Source organism: Nerophis ophidion, linkage group LG22 (assembly GCF_033978795.1).
Source record: "Nerophis ophidion isolate RoL-2023_Sa linkage group LG22, RoL_Noph_v1.0, whole genome shotgun sequence".
In the NCBI taxonomy this organism is placed as follows: Eukaryota; Metazoa; Chordata; class Actinopteri; order Syngnathiformes; family Syngnathidae; genus Nerophis; species Nerophis ophidion.
In genome coordinates this window covers 9,005,482-9,030,037 of record NC_084632.1, presented here as the reverse complement: position 1 = coordinate 9,030,037, position 24,556 = coordinate 9,005,482, and the positions used below count along the sequence as shown (strand labels likewise).

The 24,556-nt window shown below is 40.1% G+C and overlaps 1 protein-coding gene across 1 annotated transcript in view; it reads left to right on the top strand.

Annotated features, from left to right (window-relative positions):
* Window positions 1-12,888: 12,888 nt before the first annotated feature.
* LOC133540959 (transducin-like enhancer protein 1) overlaps window positions 12,889-24,556 on the top strand; it is a 372,555-nt gene continuing 360,887 nt past the window's right edge. The window contains exon 1 of the mRNA XM_061884044.1: window positions 12,889-13,475. Coding sequence (XP_061740028.1) covers window positions 13,452-13,475 — 24 coding nt within the window. The 5' untranslated portion in view covers window positions 12,889-13,451. The remainder of the gene's footprint in view (window positions 13,476-24,556) is intronic.

The following is a 24,556-nucleotide window of genomic DNA, read 5'->3' as shown; positions in this document are numbered from 1 at the left end:
AACAAAAGGTCTATATTTTTATAATATAGCGTTATATTTTTATAATATAGCGTTATATTTTTATAACATTGCGTTAACAAAACGCCTGTGTTAATCATGACCCCGGAAGTAAATGGAGGGGGCTGTAGGGAGAAGAAATTTGGCGTGACAGAGCCAAGAAAGACACAGCTGCCTCTTTGACAGCTGTAGGAGGAACGACATGAGCTCTGCTCATGTTTACGGTAAGAGCCGACTTATTACCACAATTTTCTCACCGAAACCTCCCGGTTGACATGTGGTAGAGAACCGTGTTCGCTTGACCACTCTGTTCCATATTAAAGCTTCACAACAAGCAAAGAAACACCGGCTGTGTTTGTGTTGCTACAACCGGCTGCAATACACTGCTTTCCACCAACATCTTTCTTCTTTGACGTCTCCATTATTAATTGAACAAATTGCAAAAGATTCAGCAACACAGAAGTCCAGAATACTGTGCAATTATGCGATAAAAACAGACTACTTTTAGCCGTGATTGGTGCTGGGAGGACATGTCCACTACCACCGGTGACATCACGCGCACGCGTCATCATACGCGTCATCATTCCGCGACGTTTTCAACAGGATACTTCGCCGGAAAATTTAAAATTGCAATTTAGTAAACTAAAAAGGCCGTATTGGCATGTGTTGCAATGTTAATATTTCATCATTGATATATAAACTATCAGACTGCGTGGTCGGTAGTAGTGGGTTTCAGTAGGCCTTTAGGTCCCGTGACAGGAATATTAATCAAGTATTAGTGATATTGTTATTGTAAGTGCTAAGGCAGACAAAAAAATAATTGATGAACGTGGACCCCGACTTAAACAAGTTGAAAAACTTATTGGGGTGCTACCATTTAGTGGTCAATTGTACGGAATATGTACTGAACTGTGCAATCTACTAATAAAAGTTTCAATCAATCAATCAAAACCATTTTTAGTGGCTTTGTGATCGCAAACAGCTAAGTGGCTTATGCTGCTATATTGACATATTGATTATTTTAGGTGATTTATTCAGCACTCAGCAATGCTGCTGCATGATGCTTAGTTTAGTTCATTATTTCTTCGGTCAGTGGTCAACAAAATAAACAAACACTTTTACATAAACAAACAGTTTATCCATCCATCTTCTTCTGCTTATCCGAGGTTGGGTCGCGGGGGCAGCAGCCTAAGCAGGGAAGCCCAGACTCTCCTCTCCCCAGCCACTTCGTCCAGCGTGTCCTGGGTCTTCCCCAACAAACAGTTGTACATTTATAAATTGAAAATGTTGCAGAGCGAAAGGGGTTAGGCCAAAGTTAAACACTTTTTGCGCCTAACCCTAGAAACAATGTCAAATACAAGATAATTTCATAATTTTTGGAAGCTTTTCTTTACACAACATATTATAAATACACCTTGTACACAACATAAAGACTATTCAATGATATACACAGTAAAGACATGTGAAACATCCTTGTACACCTGTTAGTTCAACCTTTGTACCAATGATATATTATATACAAACAATTATGCTTCCTTTATTATTTACATCCCACATTTAGTTTGTAGTTAACGTCGATCATAGTATTTACTACTGTGTTGATTCAAGTGATTTTTTTTTCTAAGACATTGGTCTCAAAGTGTTTTTTAAATGTGTGAATGGAAGTGGAACATTTGAAGGAATGATCCAAGCTGTTCCACAGATGAACTCCCCTGACAGAAACACATCTACATTTTTAAGCTCCTTCTTCTAAGCTCCTTTGATTTGTAATTGTTACCCTGGATTTCAACACAATAATAAAGGTATGGGAGTGCGAAATAATTATATAACATGTTATAGAGTTTTTAATTTGATGTAACATAGCAATATTTTTTGCCATTTTGTCTGGAGTATACTTATGTACAGTTTCCAATTTAATTTATCATCTTTCCAATTTAATTGATCATCGATTGATTGATTGATTGATTGTTTGAAACTTGTATTAGTAGATCCCACAGTTCAGTCCATTCTATGTGTCATACTTGATCATTTCGCGATATTGACATATTTTTGCTGAAAGGATTTAGTAGAGAACATCGACGATAAAGTTTGCAACTTTTGGTCGCTAATAAAAAAGCCTTGCCTGTACCGTAAGTAGCAGACGATGTGCGCGTGATGTCACGGGTTGTAGGCCTCCTCACATTGAATATAATGTGAGCCTCCAGCGGCAAGAGCTATTCGGACCGAGAAAGCGACAATTTCCCCATTAGTTTGAGCAAGGATGAAAGATTCGTGGATGAGGAAAGTTAGAGTGAAGCACAAAAAAATAAAAGAAAAGAAAAAGCGACGGCTCCAGGCAGCGGCCGTGGGAGAAATTCAGATGTTATTAGACACATTTACCAGGATAATTCTGGAAAATCCCTTATCTGATTATTGTCTTACTAGTGTTTTAGGGAGATTGTAAAGTCATACCTGAAAGTCGGATGGCTGCGGTGAACGCCAGTGTCTCTCAGAGAAGCCGATGAGCCAAGATCACAGCTGCCTTTTTGAGCTGCAGGAGGAAGTCCCTTAATCCACTGAAGTCTCCGGTAAGAACCGACTTAATATCACAATTTTCCCATCCAAAAACCTGCTGGTTGACTTAGAGAAACATGTTCGCTTGACCGTTCTGTGTTAAAGCTTCACAACAAACAAAGAAACACCAGCTGTGTTTCGGTTGCTAAAGGCAGCTGCAATCCACCAACAGCATTCTTCTTTATAGTCTCCATTATTAATTGAACAAATTGCAAAAGATTCAGTAACACAGATGTCCAAAATACTGTGTAATTATGCGATGAAAAGAGACGACTTTTAGCCGTAAGTGATGCTGGGCTAATATCTCCCCCTCCAACCCGAGACGTCACGCGCACGCGTCATCATTCTGCGACGTTTTCAACAAGAAACTCCGCGGGAAATTTTAAATTGTAGTTTAGTAAACTAAACCGGCCATATTGGCATGTGTTGCAATGTTAATATTTCATCATTGATGTACAAACTATCAGACTGCGTGGTCGCTAGTAGTGGGTTTCAGTAGGCCTTTAATTACGAGCGTCTCAAAGGGCTTCACAAACTCACAACTACATCCCCTGATCTAAACCCACATCCCGGCAAGGAAAAAACAAAACAAAAAAAACAAATGGGGAAAAATAATAAACAATGGATGTCGAGTAGATAGATAGATAGTACTTTATTGATTCCTTCAGAGAGTAGGTACAGTTATTGATTTGTTATATGAATATTGTTTAAATTACTAACGTAAATTTCAGGCTATAGCATGATCCAGCTAGCTTACTTGCTGTCGCCTGCATCCACTCTCCGAGCCACAATGCTGACGGCTTTCTGCTTTGCTGATAATCATTTTTGGATGATGACGATTCCATCACTGTTGGTTCCGAACCTGTTGTAGTATTTATAAGTAGCCAGCGAGAAGGTATATTTTTGACGTGACTGATGTAAACAAATGTCAGATATATATTACCTTCCATCCATCTTTTTCGGCTTATCCGAGGTCGGGTCGCGGGGGCAGCGGCCTAAGTAGGGAAGCCCAGACTTCCCTCTTCCCAGCCACTTGGTCCAGCTCCTCCCGGGGGATCCCGAGGCGTTCCCAGGCCAGCCGGGAGACATAGTCTTCCCAATGTGTCCTGGGTCTTCCCCGTGGCCGTGGACGTGCCCTAAACACCTCCCTCGGGAGGCGTTCGGGTGGCATCCTGACAAGATGCCCGAACCACCCATGTGGAGGAGCAGCGGCTTTACTTTGAGTTCCCCCCGGAAGACAGAGCTTCTCACTCTATGTCTAAGGGAGAGCCGTGCCACCCGGCGGAGGAAACTCAATGTACCCGCTTGTACCCGTGATCTTGTCCTTTCGGTCATAACCCAAAGCTCATGATCATAGGTGAAGACGGGAACGTAGATGGACCGGTAAATTGAGAACTTTGCCTTCCGGCTCAGCTCCTTCTTCACCACAACAGATCGATACAGCGTCCGCATTACTGAAGATATAAATCATATAGATGTATATCACCTCTTTGGGGCGGTTTAGCTCGGTTGGTAGAGCGGCCGTGCCAGCAACTTGAGGGTTGCAGGTTCGATTCCCGCATCCGCCATCCTAGTCACTGCCGTTGTGTCCTTGGGCAAGAGACTTTACCCACCTGCTCCCAGTGCCACCCACACTGGTTTGAATGTAACTTAGATATTGGGTTTCACTATGTAAAGCGCTTTGAGTCACTAGAGAAAAAAAGCGCTATATAAATATAATTCACTTCACTTCACTTCACTCTTTAGAGTGTCCGCCCTGAGATCGGTAGGTTGTGAGTTCAAACCCCGGCCGAGTAGTACCAAAGGCTATAAAAATGGCTATAAAAGACTATATAAAGACTATAAAAAAACATTACCTCCCTGCTTGGCACTCGGCATCAAGGGTTGGAATTGGGGGTTAAATCACAAAAAATAATTCTCCGGGTGCGACCCCCGCTGCCGCTCACAGCTCCCCTCACCTCCCAGGGGGTGATCAAGGGTGATGGGTCAAATGCAGAGAATATTTTCGCCACACCTATTGTGTGTGTGTGTGTGTGTGTGTGTGTGTGTGTGTGTGTGTGTGACAATCATGGATACTTTAACTAAACTTTATTACCAAGTTGCCAAATAAAGTTATTAGTATGCATGTTATAGATTTTTTGACATGACATTTTCAATGATAATAATGTTAGTAAATAATGTACTAAAAAAATGTGTTGTCTTGATTTGAATTTTTTTTGGGGGGGGTTTGCGTGGCAGCACTTTGTACCGATAGAAAGTGTCCTTTTTTTTTTCAAATGTTGCTCACATGCTTTTAACTTGCAATGACATTCTTTTTTTGTTGTTGTTGTTTCAGTTTCCCTATTCACCAAAACGTCACCGTGGAGTTAAGTCTGTTTAGCTGATCGGCGAGCTAGTGGATCCATGACCACGACTTCTGTTTTGTTTGATGAGCCGTTTTACTGCAGTGTTACAGACACCGTTTGGAAACAACTAAGGTATGTAAATAAACGTTTACAAAATTTGGGCAGAAAAAACATTTCTAACAACTCATTTGACAACATTTGTATCTGCGGCTTGTAATCCGGTATGGCTAATATATAAAAAATATGTGTTTCTTCAAAATGTAGTGGGTGCGGCTTATATACCAGTGTGCTCTATAGTCCAGAAAAGAAATTATTGTTAAATTATTAGATAAAGTGGGAGTCCAGTCCATTGGGAATCCTACAGATAGTCATGGGGAGAGTGTATCTTCTTCTCGGCTCATCCAGTCAGCTACATAGAGACGTCTATAGCTGTGCATGGAAGAGTCTTACAACCAGTGGTCTATTCCGGCCTTAATTCAGGTAAGCTAGAACCTCCACCAGACTGGTACCTCTCCAGATATTAGCTGTGGCCTCCTGGTATCCTCTCCAGGCTGTAGAGGGGGAAAAGAAAAGCAGCTGATCAACTGCTCTAAAGTGGGGTCTATTTAAAGGCTAAATTATATATATATATATATATATATATATACAAGTTTTAAGGTGGTACTTAAATATATCAACTTAGGTACAATCTTGAACTGTTCTAGTAGGGAATCCCAAAGTACTGGAGCCTGAAAAAAAATACTCTTTTTTTTTTTTTTTTTTTTTTTTAAGGTCTCCGGGGGTCATCAGTGTGAATGTGTGTGTGTGAATCGGTGAATGTGGAAATTGTGTCAAAGTGCTTTGAGTACCTTGAAAGTAGAAAAGCGCTATACAAGTATAACCCATTTACCATAACCCGTTAATGACCCCGAATGTCTTAGAACAGGGGTGCCCACACTTTTTCTGCAGGCGAGCTACTTTTCAATTGACCAACTCGAGGGGATCTACCTCATTTATATATATCATTTATATTTATTTATTTATGAAAGACACATTTTTGTAAACAAGTTAAATGTGTTTAATGATAATACAAGCATGTGTAACACATAGATGTCTTTCTTTCACAAAGACAAGAATATAAGTTGGTGTATTACCTGATTCTGATGACTTGCATTGATTGGAATCAGACAGTAATGATGATAACGCCCACATTTTCAAATGGAGGAGAAAAAAAGTTGTCCTTTCTGTACAATACCACATGAAAGTGGTTGGTTTTTGGCATCTAATTCATCCAGCTTCCATACACTTTACAAGAAAAACATTGGCGGCAAATTCCGTAGCTTGCTTGATTGACATTCACGGCACCCGAGGGTCTTGTGAGATGACGCTGGCTGCTGCCAGTTCATTATTATGAAAAAATGACAGAGAGGAAGGCGAGAAACACTTTTTATTTCAACAGACTTTCGCGCCGTCCCTTCCGTCAAAATTCTAAAGGCCGACTGCACATTTCCTATCTTCACAATAAAAGCCCTGCTTCATGCTGCCCGCACTAACAAAATAAGAGTCTCGGAAAGCTGGCGTGCACAATACTTGTGCACGCCAGCTTTCCGAGACTCTTATTTTGCCTTGTGTTATCAATTTGCCACTTAAAATAGTTTTTCTGCGTTAGCGCTTTTAAGAACAACATTGCTAATATTTGGTTAATATTCAGGTCACAAAATGTATAAAGAGTATCGTTGGCGGGTTTTGTGGGCAGAATAGAGAGCCCCCATTGACTACATTGTTAGCTGACTTTTATGTATGTATTTATTTACGACTTCGTATGCACAAAAAAAGACAAAGGTATGTGTTCATGTCTTACGTAAAACAGCACATCTCTCTCTAATTTTTGCGTGTTTCCAATATGACTGATCTGATGATATGGTCAGAGTGCAGAAGCCTTACTCCAGTGACGTCAGTCTACGGAAATGACCGAAGACGTTCGGAGTGGAATATTCAAAATGGCTAAATTAATTTGTGGCATTTTGTGATGTTTAGACAGTATTTTCACATACTTTGGTGTACAATTGGATATCAATCAATCAATCAATGTTTACTTATATAGCCCTAAATCACTAGTGTCTCAAAGGGCTGCACAAACCACTACGACATCCTCGGTAGGCCCACATAAGGGCAAGGAAAACTCACACCCAGTGGGACGTCGGTGACAATGATGACTATGAGAACCTTGGAGAGGAGGAAAGCAATGGATGTCGAGCGGGTCCAACATGATACTGTGAAAGTTCAATCCATAATGGATCCAACACAATCGCGAGTGTCCAGTCCAAAGCGGATCCAACACAGCAGCGAGAGTCCCGTTCACAGCGGAGCCAGCAGGAAACCATCCCAAGCGGAGGCGGATCAGCAGCGCAGAGATGTCCCCAGCCGATACACAGGCAAGCAGTACATGGCCACCGGATCGGACCGGACCCCCTCCACAAGGGAGAGTGGGACATAGAAGAAAAAGAAAAGAAACGGCAGATCAACTGGTCTAAAAAGGGAGTCTATTTAAAGGCTAGAGTATACAAATGAGTTTTAAGGTGAGACTTAAATGCTTCTACTGAGGTGGCATCTCAAACTGTTACCGGGAGGGCATTCCAGAGTACTGGAGCCCGAACGGAAAACGCTCTATAGCCCGCAGACTTTTTTGGGGCTTTGAGAATCACTAATAAGCCGGAGTCCTTTGAACGCAGATTTCTTGCCGGGACATATGGTACAATACAATCGGCAATGGATATGGTTGATTGGATATGATGAAACACTATTAAGCATATGAAGTCAACTTGTTTTTCCATTCTACTGCTCCTTTTAAATGGGAGGGTTGGGTTGAAAATACTGCCAAGATTTTTTTTTTTTTTTGCGGAGTGACTTTGGTTTTTCCATTTTCCATGCTGCTCGGTTGTTGTGGTGAACTTTGGGAACTCCTTTGTGTGGGATTTCTTTACAAGGTGAAACAGGCCGAGGCGGAATTCCTCGTTTATTGTTGTCGTATCAACAGTCAATCTCTTCGCTGCTTGTTTGGGTCAAAGGTGAAGTCAGTGCTCCATGCTCCATTTGTTGGCGTTATGAGGCGAATTTGCCGATAACGAACAATGAAACAGTCTTCTAACCATTGTGCTGGAGCCAGGAAATTATATTTAACAGTCACTCCGAAAGGGTTGTCTTATATTCAGGTCATGTAGTGACCTTGCACAGTGCCACATTTCAAATGATATTCCAAGAAGTTTTGGGTTAGCAAGTTATGTGTTCTTGACTTCTAAAAGTGGAGGCTGGTTTAATTAGGCATTTTCCTAGAAGATATTTGCTAACAGACTGCATAAAGGATAACAGGACCTCAGTACATGACATTAATTCAGACTTTTAGGGCTGCCCTCTGGCTGACCCTCTTGTTATCAAATGCACTTTCTGTCTTACTGGAAACCCAGCGCCCGCGTGCCAAAAGGCAAAGCTGCGTCCAATTCAACAGTGTTGTGGATTAATAGCTGTTTGATCAAGTTCTAAGACTGCCCAGGATCAAGTCATTATGAGGAGCGCCAAAAGACTTCTGGGCCAGACTGGTGCTCTCTTCATGGAAAGGTTCTAAATACTGTGACTTAAAATGTTGAAAATAACTTTTACAAAGGAGCTAACAGTTTGAAAGAACCAGATATTTTTTTTTTACTGTCTTTGAACATTGCGTTTACATGTATTGATTTTGATGATGTTGATAGGGCTGTCAAAAAAAATTTAATTTCAGATTAATTGCGATTCTTATTTGTAACAAAAATATATTTTTTAAATGTTTTTAATTTTTAATTTACCGTATTTCCTTGAATTGCCGCCGGGGCGCTAATTAATTTAAAACCTCTTCTCACTCCGGCACTTACCAAAGGCATGCAGTAAACATTTGAGTGTGATGTAAGGATACCATCATGAAAAGCACATTTAATAAAAAAAAAAAAACTTTATTATGGTATTACCTTTACTTATAAATGAAGTCCATGCCAGCTCCTTCTGATCAAAAGCACCGATAACCTGTTTATAGAAGTCTTCCTTATCTTTCTTCAGTTTCAAAAGTCTCTATGTCTCGATGGAGATCTTCCTTTATTACCTCCTGCTTCGATTGAAAGTCCAGTTTAGAAAACTGCTATCAGACCGCTGCTATCAGTTAGCTCGGCTCCTCAAGTGCGGGCGACGACAGATATCGCCTCGGACAACTCCCCCTCCTGTTCTGCTCCATGGGTGATCTCTTTATCCCTCCGCTGCCACCATGAAGTGTTATTGTATAAATACACTGGGTATTTAGTACTGGAACATGTTTTATTTCCGCCCGGTAGTTTACATAACCAGCATAGGAGTGTTACATCCTAAAAGGTCCGTCGTGCATCCCCGCGTCAAATCCGTCCCAGCACATATCACATCACTCATTGTCACTTCTTCTGCAGCCGAGTAGTCGCAAGAAGGATCACTAGCGCCCTCTACCACCAGGAGGCGGGAGTCATTAAATTACTCATATTTGACAGACGCAGCTACGGCATATTAATAAAACATAGCTGCTTACTGTTCTTTTTAGCATACCGGTATTCAATAGCTTGGACCTTAAATCCTACTGAATAGCTCTTAATCTTCTTCCCTTTATGCGATTTCAAATTACCAGTACTGAAATCAGCCTCCTCCATTTTGAAAATGATGACAGGGGAAGTGTCACTCGTGATGTTACGAGTTTGACCCGGAAAGACAAGGAAAATAGGCTATTTTTAAATGTTTTGGATTTATCGGTTTGGTATCGTCATTTTCAATATCGTCCCGATATTGACCATGTAGCCCCAATGGCCTCATCTGCTTAATAACAAAGAGGCTTAATTGAAAATTCAAGTCTTGCCACATTCTATTGTGCACTTTAGGATTTGTTGTTTAAAAATATGAATTTGTTGTAGGTCATTTATGTTTAGCAGGTCTGAAGTATTTAGTCTGAAATAGGGCAATACGGCTGGAAATTGTATCACGATGTATAAGTGTTTTATTCTGGCTGATATAGAGAATTATTGATATTTTAACATCCATAATTGATATTTTAACATCCATTGCTTTCCTCCTCTCCAAGGTTCTCATAGTCATCATTGTCACCGACGTCTCACTGGGTGTGAGTTTTCCTTGCCCTTATGTGGGCCTACCGAGGATGTCGTAGTGGTTTGTGCAGCCCTTTGAGACACTAGTGATTTAGGGCTATATAAGTAAACATTGATTGATTGATTGATTAAATGACCTATCAAAAATGAGGACCAAGAGGAAAGAAAATGTCAACACAACCATAGAAAACATTCAATCAGTGGAATCAAAATTGTAAAATCACATTGAAGACTTGACAATATCCGCTTAAAATGAAGCTGCAAAATAAGGAATATGTAAGAAAGGCTTAAAAAAGTGTGAGAAAATAGTGTCAACATGTAAACATAGAGAAACCCGCCAGGAAGTTACAGCTGTGCTCTAAAGGGTGAGCGCAGCTAAGGTGGTTTGGTGGGGATGAGTACCTGGCATCATTTACAGACCACAATGGTCTGATCACGGTCTGTCTTAAAGAAAATGTCCAAAAACCTGCCATACTGTCAGGTGACTTTTCCCGTTTTATCCCCAATTTCTTCATTTTGACTTTCTCTTTTCAGTCCATACAAAGAATCAGCAGCAAGACAACAAATTGGCGCAACCAAATAGATAGTTGATACTGTTAACTGATTGACTGTTAGCGTGTGACTCCCACTAATCAGTGATCCCTTTTTGTGTTGCTTGGTTACCAGAGAGTGCCTTTGTTCATGCAACTAACCTTGCTGTGCAACTTCCGGTTTCTTCCGACAAAGAAAAACTAAATCGAACATTTTATTGAACACATTGTTAATTGATATTGTCAGGATATATATTGATATCGCTTTGTCACCCAAGGGTGAGGGCTAAGGTGCTGTGGTATTACTGATTATAAGCGTCTTGGTCTGACTACTGACTGTTTGGCCATGTTTTAGTTTTTCCTCTGCGTTTGTCTTTGTTTCCTGTCCGCGTTCTTATTTTGTCCGTTTCCTGTTTGTCTCCCTGAGTGCTGTCTCCCCAGCTGTGGCTGATTGGCACCTGGCCACACCTGGTGTCAATCAGCCAGGTACTATTTAAAGCTGCCTTCCCCTCCAGTCAGTGCTGGATTATTGTCACCACTACCTGTCAATGTCATTAATACTTATCGTTGTAGCTGTGTCTACTTCTGTTCACTGTGCTCGTGCCATAGTTCCTTCGTGTCACTGTAAGTGTTTTTTTTTCTAACCCAAAGTTAGCCTTGGTGCTAGTTTTTGTTCATAGCCAAGTTTGTTCTCCGCCTTGTGCGCGCCTTTTGTTTGTTCCTTTTTTAGCGTTAAATTTAATCATGTTTACCTGCACAATGCCTGCCGCCCTCTCTGCATCTTGGGGTTCGTCACCAACTCAATGTGACAACTACGGTCCGTTTTTAAAAAAACAAAAACAGAACTTCCATAGCGTCGAGGTAACGTTTCTGTTTTTGTCCACAATTTCTTTGCTTTCTTCAGCACTCATTTTGAGTTTCTCTTCTTACTTCATGCAAAGAATCAACAGCGGGGCAACAAGATGGCGCAACCGATCTTGACAGTTGATATTTGTCACCGTGTCACTCACATTTCCTGCGTTGCTTCATTAGCGAGTGCCTTTGCCAACCTTGCTTCGTGACCTCTGGTTTCTTCTGATGATGATGAAGAAGAAAAAAAACATGATTAACGTTTTATCCGGCGCTTTTTTGTTGATATGGATTACATGTGTATTGCACTCTACAGTATATTGACATTGTTTTATCGCAGAGCCCTAGCCTGAAATATGAATAATTTCCTATGGCATCCAACTATTTTTACTCCTATAAGGGGGTCCTTGGAAAAAGTGTCTTCGGTGCCAAAAAGTGTGAGAATCCCTGTTTTAACTGACGCACGCTGTGAAAAATATCTGTGCATGGTAGGGATAGGGGATTAAATCGATTCGAATTTGAATCGCGATTCTCACGTGCGATTCAGAATCGATTGTCATTTTTAAAAAATCGATTATAATTTTTTTTTATCATTTTTTTATTTTTTTAATCAATCCAACAAAACAATACACAGCAATACCATAACAATGCAATCCAATTGCAAAACCAAACCTGACCCAGCAACACTCAGAACTGCAATAAACAGAGCAATTGAGAGGAGACACAAACACGACGCAGAACAAACCAAAAGTAGTGAAACAAAAATGAATATTGTCAACAACAGTATCAATATTAGTTATAATTTCAGCATAGCAGTGATTAAAAATCCCTCATTGACATTATCATTAGACATTTATAAAAAAAAAAAAATAAGAACAATAGTGTCACAGTGGCTTACACTTGCATCGCATCTCATAAGCTTGACAACACACTGTGTCCAATGTTTTCACAAAGATAAAATAAGTCATATTTTTGGTTCGTTTAATAGCTGAAACAAATTTACATTATTGCAATCAGTTTATAAAACCTTATCCTTTACAATTACAAAAGCTTTTTAAAAAAAAATCTACTACTCTGCTAGCATGTCAGCAGACTGGGGTAGATCCTGCTGAAATCCTATGTATTGAATGAATACAGAATCGTTTTGAATCGGAAAAATATCGTTTTTGATTGGAAAAAATCAATTTGCAATCGAATTGCGACCCCAAGAATCCATATTGAATCGAATCGTGGGACACCCAAAGATTCGCAGCCCTAGTGCATGGTGTTATCACCTTTGTGTGTGTTTGCTGATAGTCGGCATGAATCTGTGTATGAATGTCGCAACATTTGTTTGGAAGCTCACTTCCTTATCAGTGTTTGTGCATGACTGATTGCTTTGTCTGTGTGACCACAAGTGAAACAAGATCCATCACTCTCTCTCTCTCTCTCTCTTCTTCTATCTCCCCAGTCCACCTTAAGAGCAGCTTTAGCAGCCTGTCCTGTTTGTGTTGAAGCCAACAGGCACAATATATTACAGTCTAGGGTTTGCTGCTGAAAAGCCCGCTGGATCCTTCCCTGACCTGCTGTTCTTTCCTGCTTTTTCTCTCTTTTTTTGTCACTCACTCGCATTTGATATTAAAAGCACAAAACAAAGCTTGCACAGCTTTCCGCTCCCTCCTCTCCCGCAGCAGCAGAGAAGAAGACTATCCATCTGTGTGTTTATGTTTCTGTCATTGGATGACCGGGTGAAGGGGCACCGGGAGATGTGACGGGCGCAGAGAAGAAGAATGGGCGTGGGGCAGCCTGGATGGGATTCTGTCATCTCACTATGTTTGGACCTTGACTGATCACAGGAGAAGACGTCTCATGACACTCTCGGATAAACAAGCATCGGATTGAAATTTTCAAGAAGACCAAAAAGGAACCTGCCTTTTTTTTTCTTTCTTTCTTTCTTTTTCAGAGAAGAAGTGGACTTTCTGTTTGTGTAACCAGTGGAGGGTCGAGGAGTGGAGGGCCAGGGGACTAACCTGGCCATCAAACGGACTGGAAGCCTCTCCTCTCCTGGGATCATGTACCCTCAGGGCAGGCATCCGGTAAGCACATCCTCATGTTTATCTGCTCACTCTACTTCGCCGTCTGCTATCAACTTGATCATGCTGCCTCACTCGTGTGTACTTTCAACGCTGCTTGGGTGATCTTGGAGACAACTCGCTACTTTGTGCTTTTTGTAATTTGTTTCATTTTATATGCAGCTCCAAAGGCTGTTCCTTTACAAGTGCTGTCAGACTCTGGCGTTAATGGAGCTGCCAGAGTGAAATAAAGGTTAAATGCAAAGTGAGTTATAGGTTAAGTATGCAGGAACTAATAATAAAAAGATAAATACAATTGGGAAAAAAAAAAGCCCAGAGGGGTGAATGACAGCTCATGCTCGGTGTGACCGAGGAGGTTTTTTGTTTTTTTTTAATTCACAGGGGAGGGCAGCCCGCTTGCTATAATCAGATTTATTTGTCATTCTCTGTGTCTGTGCTACAAATAGGTCAGTGGCCACTTTGCTGTGCGTAGTCAGCCTGCAGAGTGACTTGCAAGCCAGATAACACACACACACACACACACACACACACGCATAGCTATCACACAGAATTATGAATGACATTTCGCAAGAGTCAGGCATGAGGAATCAATTATATCTGCACAGAGAGTGCTAATCGGACTCCAACACAAGAAGGAAGCGCAAGAAAGGACATCAAGTAAAAGATGGAGACGCTAACAAATTTAAATAAGACAAAGGGGGATTCTTTAAAAAGCTGTGTGTCCGGAAAACGCATGGCTGCCGTTTTTGTTTACCCCAAGATGCAAGAACTAAGAGGATGATGAGCAATTTAATTTAATTATCATCAAACAAAAAAACATGGAGCAGTCTTGCAAACAGAAGTTCCATACATAGAATTATCTTCGAGCACTGAATAGTGCTCGAGTGAAAACATAAATAGACATATGTTGATTGGCAGCAGGTGTGGACAGGCTGCCAATCAACGGCAAGTGAGGAGAAAACAGTGCTCCGCGGAACAAACAGGACGTTTAACAAAATAAGAGCACTGATGGGAAGTAAATACAAAAACAAGGAAAACCAACAGAAATGAAGTGACAGATCGTCACACTGTGAGCATGAAGATGACTGAGTTGTTGTCGGTAAGTTTATTTCAAACATGCATACAGCGTAGGGCTGTCACTAACGACTATTTTTAGGAGTCTGTTAGTCCTCAACTATCTCAGGGGTCGGTAACCCAAAATGTGGAAAGAGCCACATTGCACCAAAAATACAAAAAATAATTCTGCCTTGAGCCGAAAAAAATTACAGGCCTACTGAAACCCACTACTCCCGACCACGCAGTCTGATAGTTTATATATCAATGATGAAATATTAACATTGCAACACATGCCAATACGGCCTTTTTAGTTTACTAATTTGTAATTTTACATTTCCTGCGAAGTGTCGTGTTGAAAACGTCGAAGTATGATGACGCGTGCGTTTGACGTCACCAGTTGTAGCGGACATTATTTTCCAGCCCGATCCAAGCTATAAGCAGTCTGCTTTAATCGCATAATTACACAGTATTCTGGACATCTGTGTTGCTGAATCTTTTGCAATTTGTTCAAGTAATAATGGAGAAGTCAAAGTACAAAGATGGAAGTGGAAAGCTTTTAACCCTCTAGCCACACAAACACACAGTGTTTCCTTTTTTAAAATTCCCGGAGGTGAAGCTTTACTATGGATCAGAGCGGTCAAGCGAACATGGATCCCGACTACATGTCAACCGGCAGTTTTCGGTGAGAAAATGGTGGTAATAAGTCGCCTCTTACCGGAAATCAGCGGAGCATCTGTCCTGCTGCAGCTTCGTGACTTCCCTCAACGCACTCGTCAACACACCCGTGGCCACACCCCTCCGACTATCAGGTACTATTCAACTCACTAAAACACTAGCAACACAATAGGCAGATAAAGGATTTCCCAGAATTATCCTAGTAAATGTGTCTAAAAACATCTGAATCGCTCTCACTGCAATCGCCTTTTTTTTTTTTTTACTTTTTTTTTTTTAGTCCTTCACTCTAAATTTCCTCATCCACGAATCTTTCATCCTCGCTCAAATTAATGGGGAAATTGTCGCTTTCTCGGTCCAAATAGCTCTCGCTGCTGGAGGGTCACATTATAAACAATGTGAGGATGTGAGGAGCCCTACAACCAGTGATGTCACGCGCACATCGTCTGCTACTTCTGGTAAAGGCAAGGCTTTTTTATTAGCGACCAACAGTTGAGAACTTTATCGTCGATGTTCTCTCCTAAATCCTTTCAGCAAAAATATGGCAATATCGCGAAATGATCAAGTATGACACATAGAAGGGACCTGCTATCCCCGTTTAAATAACAAAATCTCATTTCAGTAGGCCTTTAAAATCCTTATAAAAGTGTTCTAAGAAAGGTAGCACATGATGTTGAAATGTAATATTTATTCTCGAAATTTTTGCCACATTAAAAAACATTAATATAACAGAGGCGTTTCAGCAAATGAGATAACTCCCGGAAATTACTGGCTTAGAATATGAGTGTCCAAGTTAAGTTAAAGGAAAATGACTGGCTGTCTTCTTCTAATGGGTTTATTACTATCTTTGCAAGCTGGGTAACGTTTGCTGTGGTCTGGAACAACAGAAATGCAGCCAATATTACATACAGATCATGTGTCATACAACATGCAAATATAATTTAAATACACAAAGGAAGTAAAGGAAATTAAATGAGCTGAAATAGGGACGGCGTTTAGGGACGGCGTGGCGCAGTAGGGAGAGTGGCCGTGCGCAACCCGAGCGTCCCTGGTTCAATTCCCACCTAGTACCAACCTCGTCACGTCCGTTGTGTCCTGAGCAAGACACTTCACCCTTGCTCCTGATGGGTGCTGGTTGGCGCCTTGCATGGCAGCTCCCTCCATCAGTGTGTGAATGTGTGTGTGAATGGGTAAATGTGGAAGTAGTGTCAAAGCGCTTTGAGTACCTTGAAGGTAGAAAAGCGCTATACAAGTACAACCCATTTAAATATACCTACAAATGAGGCATAATGATGCAATATGGACATATAGCTAACCTAGATAGCATGTTAGCATCGGTTAGCTTGCAGTCATGCACTGACCAAATAAGTCAATAACCTCAACAATGCTCACCTTTTGTGCATTCACGCACAGCATAAATCGTTTGGTGGACAAAATAAGACAATGAAGGAATTGCTTAAAACACGTCTTTTGCGCCATGTAAGCAAACTGTTGTCACAGTCCACACAACTTCAGTAAATTCAAGGACCGCCAAAATTAATAGGACAAATTGGCGTTCGCCAAATACTCTCATCACTGAAGCAGGTTTGATTAAAAACAATGGGATTTCTAAAAATTAGGAAGGTTTGTGTCTTGTTTGTCCCCCTACAGAAACCATATTAAAACTAAATCTATTTTTCCCCCACCTTTTTCCATTTTCATACATTATTGAAAAAGCTCCAGGGAGCCACCCGGGCAGCGCTAAAGAGATGTGTCACACATGCTATTAAAACTGATGATCAAAGCCTCTTGCTGTGGAAGCTAGCTCTCCAATCAGCTAAACAGACTCTATATGTCCACGCTAAGGTTTTTGTGAATTTACTGGGGAATTTGTGAAACTGAAACAATACAAAAAGAATGCCCTTGTAAGTTTATAACAAAGACACTTATAAAATGTTTTGGCATATTAGCGAATACTAACGAGGCTAGCTTGATTACATTACAAAAGCACGTACAAATAAGCATGAAAAAACTCCTTCAGACATCACACGTGAGACGGTTTAGTAAGTATAAAGAGTTTGTTGTATTGTAAAACTTACAAACGTTGCTTGTAGTGATGAACGAAGAATCCATATGAGTAGAAACGCTATGGAAAGCTTGAAGACGGAACAGCACTTCTACTTCCGGTTGAAAGCACTAAATGGTAAGACACCGCGGCGTTGGCAGTGAGCAAACTCATCCAAAAGATGACGCAATAGCACCAATAATAACTGACTTTTCAGTGTCTTTGCTTGTTTTAGTTTATTTGAAAACATTTACATTATGGCCGTCAGCGAAGAAAAATACATAAATGTGCCGCACCGTCTTACAAAGCGCAGGGTTTCCCACACATTCATTTATTTGTGGCAGCCCGCCACGAAAGAATTACGGCTGCCACAAGTAAAAAAAATAAAATAAATAATAATATATATATATATATATATATATATATATATATATATATATATCCATCCATCCATCCATCCATCCATTTTCTGCCGCTTATTCCCTTTCGGGGTCACGGGGGGCGCTGGCGCCTATCTCAGCTACAATCGGGCGGAAAAAGGGGTACACCCTGGACAAGTCGCCACCTCATCGCAGGGCCAACACAGAAAGACAGACAACTTTCACACACATATATATATATATATATTTTTATTTTTTATTTTTTTTTTCTCCTGCTTTTGACTCGCTCGACCGCTCATAAAAGCAATGGGACTCTGTCTGTGAATGGAGCTTGTAGTTACATATTATATAAATATGTAAATATTATATAAATATCTATATAAATATGTACATAAAGTGTTGTAATTATATTCCAACTCCGCGTTCTTCTTGGTCATCGCCTCCGTCGCCACTGCCTCCCCCCCACACCCCCTCCCGACCACACCACCCACCACAAATAGATGCCTGACCTGTGGGAAACACTGTGTAGGGAGAAAATTGTTGCTAATAGTTTGGTATTTACGGTTAATAGTGGAGTCAGTTATGAATAATATCTAATTTCAAATCACAGTCAGGTTCAAGTTATTTATCAGGATTTGTACTTTGTGTTCACTTTGAGTTTGCACAGTTTCTTAAAGTGGGTCATATTAGGACACTTTTCGACTCCTTTGCTTAATCCGTTCCATATTTTAGTTCCACATACTGATATGCTAAAGGTCTAAAGTGCTGTACGTGCTTCATAAAGTAAAGGAACAGTAGTCCTCCTCTCGGCCAGCTGAGAGGCTCAGTCTTGGTCATCAAGTTTGACCCCGACCAGCATCCAAACGCCGTCATTCCAAGCCCCTCCGCCGTGTTTATTCCCGGGTGCTGCAACGACTTTGATCCACGGCGAGGTGCGAGAGTGCGAGACACGCAGTCACCTTCACGTGTGCGCTCCTTTGTGTTCCACAGTTACTTCTTCTCATGCTTTTCACTTTCTGAGCCAAAGTGCAGCTGGAATATTCATTTCCTGTTGTTGCGTCTCATGCAAATGTGCTACTTAAGTGCATACACAGAGAAGACAGCTTGGAGCTCCAGACTGGACTCCTCGCGGATGTAGTGTTTGGAGACACGCACTTAACACTTGAGTTGTGTTGTCACTGGGTACACAGTAAAAAAAGAAAAAAATCTGTAAAAAAAAAAAACGGTCATCTACTGGCAGCTATGGCCGTCAAACGAAAACCATAAAATTAAAGTAAAACATTGTAAACCAAATGATGATCAGAAACATTATATTTATAGAAATTTTCACGAAACGTAATTTTACAGATTTTTACTAAATTATTAAGACCAACCACCTTTAAAGGGGAACATTATCACAATTTCTGAAGGGTTAAAACCAATAAAAATCAGTTCCCAGTGGCTTATTTTATTTTTCGAAGTTTTCACGATCGGTATATCCACCTGTCTATTGTCCTGTGACGTCACTGCGTGAAGCCACCAGAAACAAACATGGCGGATAGCACAGAAAGGTATAGAATAGTAGCTTAGATGCAGACTCGGATTTCAGCGGCGTAAGCTATTCAACAGATAACGCATGTATTGAAACGGATGATTGAAGTGTGGACGCAGGTACCGAAAACGAAATTAAAGAAGAAACAGAAGCTTTAGAGCCATATCACGACAGACAGCGGCACGGGAGGAACCGCGGACAAATTTGTGGGTTCTTCCGAGGATGTCGTAGTCGTAATGATTTGTGCAGTCCTTTGAGACATTTGTGATTTGGGGCTATATAAATAAACATTGATTGATTGATTGATTCGGTGATCGCCTTTTAACCAACGATTGGTATGTGTTTGTTTGGCATTAAATGTGGGTGTAGGGAAAGGCTGGATGCAAATATAGCTACAAATGAGGCATAATGATGCAATATGTACATAAAGCTAGCCAAAATAGTATGTTAGCATCGATTAGCTTACAGTCATGCCGTGACCAAATATGTCTGATTAGCACACTCCATATAAGTCAATAACATCAACAAAACTCACCTTTGTGGTTTCGTTGACTTTATCGTTGGAAATGCATTTGCTTTGAGTGTCGCAGGATATCCACACATTCTTGCCATCTCTGTGACATTGCTGTCGTCGGTTAAGTGTGCGGAACAAACGAGGGACTTTCGCATCTTTTGACCGCTGTTGCAACTTGAATCCGTCTCGGTTCGTGTTGTTACACCCTCCGACAACACACCAACGAGGCACGATGTCTCCAAGGTACAGGAAAACAGTCGAAAAAACGGAAAATAACAGAGCTGATTCGACTTGGTGTGTGTAATGTGTTTGAGAAAATGGCGGGTCGCTTCATGTTGTGACGTCACGGGTGAAAGGTCATTGCTCCGACAGGCGAACAATTGAAAGGCGTTTAAATCGCCAAATTCAACCTTTTAGAGTTCGGAAATCGGTTAAAAAAACATATGGTCTTTTTTCTGCACCATCAAGGTATATATTGACGCTTACATAGGTCTGGTGATAATGTTCCCCTTTAATAAAGTGACGATGCAAACAGTTCTGCAGAAAAATACCTTCATTCTACAGTTTTTCCAAATGATTGCAATCGACCACCTTTAATGAAGTGACAATGCTGGCAGTTCCACAGAAAAATACCATTATTTTATAGCTTTTTTTTATTGTTAAGATCAGGGGTCTCAAACTCAATTTGCCTGGGGGCCATTCTTTGAATGGCTATCCCACCCTAGCAACATACTAGCCAATTCGCCCGATTTTAGCGAGTGACTTTCATTGACCCTCCCGAAGGATTGTCCCGATGTTTGCCGGACAAGTTTATCATGGACGCGCCGTGACAGCACCGCCTTTATCATCCTCTACAGCATTTTGTCGCGTTCTCTCATTCACCACACACACAGCGTGCCGTCTTAGACGCATGTTGTATAAGGCTTAGGCTGACATAAAACAGTGACTGCAAGACATACTTGATCAACAGCCATACAGGTCACACTGAGGGTGGCTGTACAAACAAATTCAAGACTGTTACAAATATGCGCCACACTGTGAACCCACATCAAACAAGAATGACAAACACATTTCGGGACAACATCCGCATCGTAACACAACATGAACACAACATAACAAATACCCAGAATCCAATGCAGCCCTAACTCTTCCGGGCTACACCCCCGCTACCACCCATCACAGCCCCCCTTCGTGCGTCGGTTGAGATGGGCGGGGTGTATATTGTAACATGGAAAATTTAGGGCCGCATGGGATTCTGGGTATTTATGTTTTGTTACGATAAGATGTTCTCCTGAAATGTGTTTGGCATTCTTGTTTGATGTGGGTTCACGGTGTGGCGCATATTTGTTACAGTGTTAAAGTTGTTTGTACGGCCACCGTCAGTGTGACCTGTATGGCTGTTGGCTGTTGATCAAGTATGTCTTGCAGTCACCAACGTATGTCATATTACAGAGAAAAATGTTAAATTGTTGGTATGAGAATAAACCTTTATATAACAGGCTACATAGATTTTTCAACTTGAATGTAAAAATACACATAAATATTAAAAAAATAAGATTTACCTTAAAATTACATATAAACCTGTTAGATTGTTAGTATGGACATAGACTTTTATATAACAAGCTACATATTTAATGTAAGTTAATTATTGTGATTTTACATGAATTTGAAAGTAGTTTGAGAAAACAGAAAATAAGTATAATTAATTTGGTAGTTTTCTGTAAAAAAAAAATAGAAATATAGATTGTCATTACTGGCATATTACTTAAAATAACAGGTGGTTTGTTTATTTACAGATAATGTCTTCAATTCTACAGTCTTATAACCTATTTAAAAAAAAAAGAAGAAAAATTACAGTAGAAATTTAGAGTACATTAACCATAAAAAATGATTTTTTTTTTTACATTGTAGGGATGTAACGATATGAACATTTCATATCACGGTTACTGTCAGCAAATGTATCAGGGTATTGTTGAAAAAAAGTACTCCTACACATAGCTCCGGGCAATAAAACTATATCAATATATATCGTAATAGACTTGAATTGATATCAATAAACAATACGTTCAATTACGTGCTCACCCTTTAGAGCACAGCTGTAATTTCCTGATGCCAAACTTGTAGACAATAGTTTTTAAGTTTCTCTATGTTCAAATTTTCACACTTTGCGTTGTTTTGTTACACTTAATTGAGCATTTCTCGCATATTCCTCAGTCTTGCATCTTCATTTTAAGAAGTATTAAAAGTGTTCAATTTGATTTTATAATTTTGTTTACATTTATTGTATATTTTACCTGCTTGTGTTGACTTGTTCTTGACTTTCTGTCCTGAGGGGATTATATCAGAGGAAGGTTACACGTGAAACACAAACGTTTACATTTCATATTTTAATATATTTCTCCTGATAGGTCATAAAAACTACACACCTACCTATAACCAAGTTTTGTATAAAAATTAAATACAATAAATAAATAGCCACACAATATCCTTTATTAGCAAAAGAAATATGCTATATAATAATATTTTTGTAGCTACCTAAAAGCAATATTTTTTTGTGCGTGTTTAAATATGTTTACCTTCTTCCATTTTAATTTGTTAGAGTTTTTGTGTTGAGTGCATTACATCTGATTTATGTGACGTCAGGCAAATTGGCTTCCTGTTGTCATCTCTCTGTCTAAGAAAGCACATCTTGCACAATTGCACAATCTTAGTTTCTCAGACGGTAATGTGTTTATACACGTTTAGATTGGGGATTGTCCTTTTTTAACTGGAGAAAACGTTAATGTCTCTTAGTAGATCGAATGCGTTGGTCACATCTTGTCTAATAGATAGGTGCAGGATTCTTGTGTGCAGATAAAGTTTTTTTGTGTACCCGCTGACTGTTTCGGCTGACAGTTTGTCAGAGCTGTCGTAGTTTCTTGGTGTGACAGGTCTATAAACAGTCGGGCGGGCTGGGAAACTTTCAAAATAAAGTTCCTCGACCCGGCCATGTCTGTTCTCCACCAGTCAGGTAGGAGACAGCTCTTACACAAAAATCTTTGTCTGCACACAATAATTCTTAACCTGTTAATGTCTCTTGTTTTCATGATAGCAATTAAAGGGGAATGCAATTTTTTGGGAAGACATGATGATGGATGGATTTTTTTTTTTAATGCATTCTAACTTGTAAAATTAAAAGTCTGCTTACAGTAGAGCCAATAGGAGCTCCACAATTCCGCCCGTAAAATTCAATAAATAACCTTTCAAAAAGTGCCAACAATAATCCATTTACATTTTGTGACTTCAATATTACCAAATATTAGTGATATTGTTATTATAAGCACTAACGCAGACTAACTATTTATAGCAATGCCGTGATCACTTCCCGTGTCCCTATGTTTACATCACTGGGTGGTCTGCTGTTTCCTCGCTTCCCTGCTCCTTCAATATTACCAAATATCAGTGATTTTGTTATTATAAGCACTAACGCAGAATAACTATTTATAGCAATGCCGTGATCACTTCCTGTGTCCCTATGTTTACATCCCTGAGTGGTCTGCTGTTTCCTCGCTTCCCTGCTCCTTGTAATGTTTATTGTAAATCATAAATCCTGCCTCTCACTTGGACAGAAGGCGGCGTTTGATATAATCCAACAAGCCGGGACACGTTGACAGCCATATAGTACCTGAAACTGGCGAGGACGACACGACACGATAAGCACTTGTCGTCGTCCTCAACCTTGTTTCTTTGCAAGGATTATGAGTCATTCTTCAACTAAATTGGAATATATGAACATCCTTGCAGTAGGCATCCTAATGACAGCAGACCTTGTACAGTAAGTGATGTTTTAGTTTGTTTGTAGTCTCTCATGAAGTCTGCAGTGAGTAGTAATCAGTGATGAAGGGGAAAAAAAAGCAAACGTGTTGGGTTTTTGAAATCAACGCACCTAAAATGATCAAAATACGCTAATATTGAATGTTATAGATGTGCCCGTTTCTACATTACAAATATATAAAACCTCAATGGATGTGTTTGAATGTTTTTAGGGGTTCTATCGTCAGAATTGAACGGCTCCCATATTTATTTAATACTTGGAATGCAGTAAAAAAAAAAAAAAAAAATCCATCCATCGTCAGGTCTTACGTAATGATTGTGAACGATAAGCAAAATTCCCCAAAAAAGTGCACTTCCCCTTTAAGCATGTCAGCGCTCGCTTGATTCAGTAAACGAGCTGTGTCACCTGTCCGTGAGTCTATCAAAGTATTCTTAATCCCTGTTTTGCGATCATTTTGATTTAAGACAGTAACACTAACGGTGAGAACTTTTACCATGGTTTATCAATATACCATTTATTGTTACGTCCCTATCTTGTAACTTGTAAGACTACAGCTCAGTGAGTACAGTGGGGCAAGAAAGTATTTAGTCAGCCACCGATTGTGCAAGTTCTCCCACTTAAAATGATGACAGAGGTCTGTAATTTTCATCATAGGTACACTTCAACTGTGAGAGACAGAATGTGAAAAAAAAATCCAGGAATTCACATTGTAGGAATTTTAAATAATTTATTCGTAAATTATGGTGGAAAATAAGTTTTTGGTCAACCATTCAAAGCTCTCACTGATGGAAGGAGGTTTTGGCTCAAAATATCATTCATTCTTTCCTTAACACGGATCAATCGTCCTGTCCCCTTAGCAAAAAAACAGCCCCAAAGCATGATGTTTCCACCCCCATGCTTCACAGTAGGTATGGTGTTCTTGGGATGCAACTCAGTATTCTTCTTCCTCCAAACACGACGAGTTGAGTCTATACCAAAAAGTTCTATTTTGGTTTCATCTGACCACATGACATTCTCCCAATCCTCTGCTGTATCATCCATGTATCCATTTTGGTATAAACTCAACTCGTCGT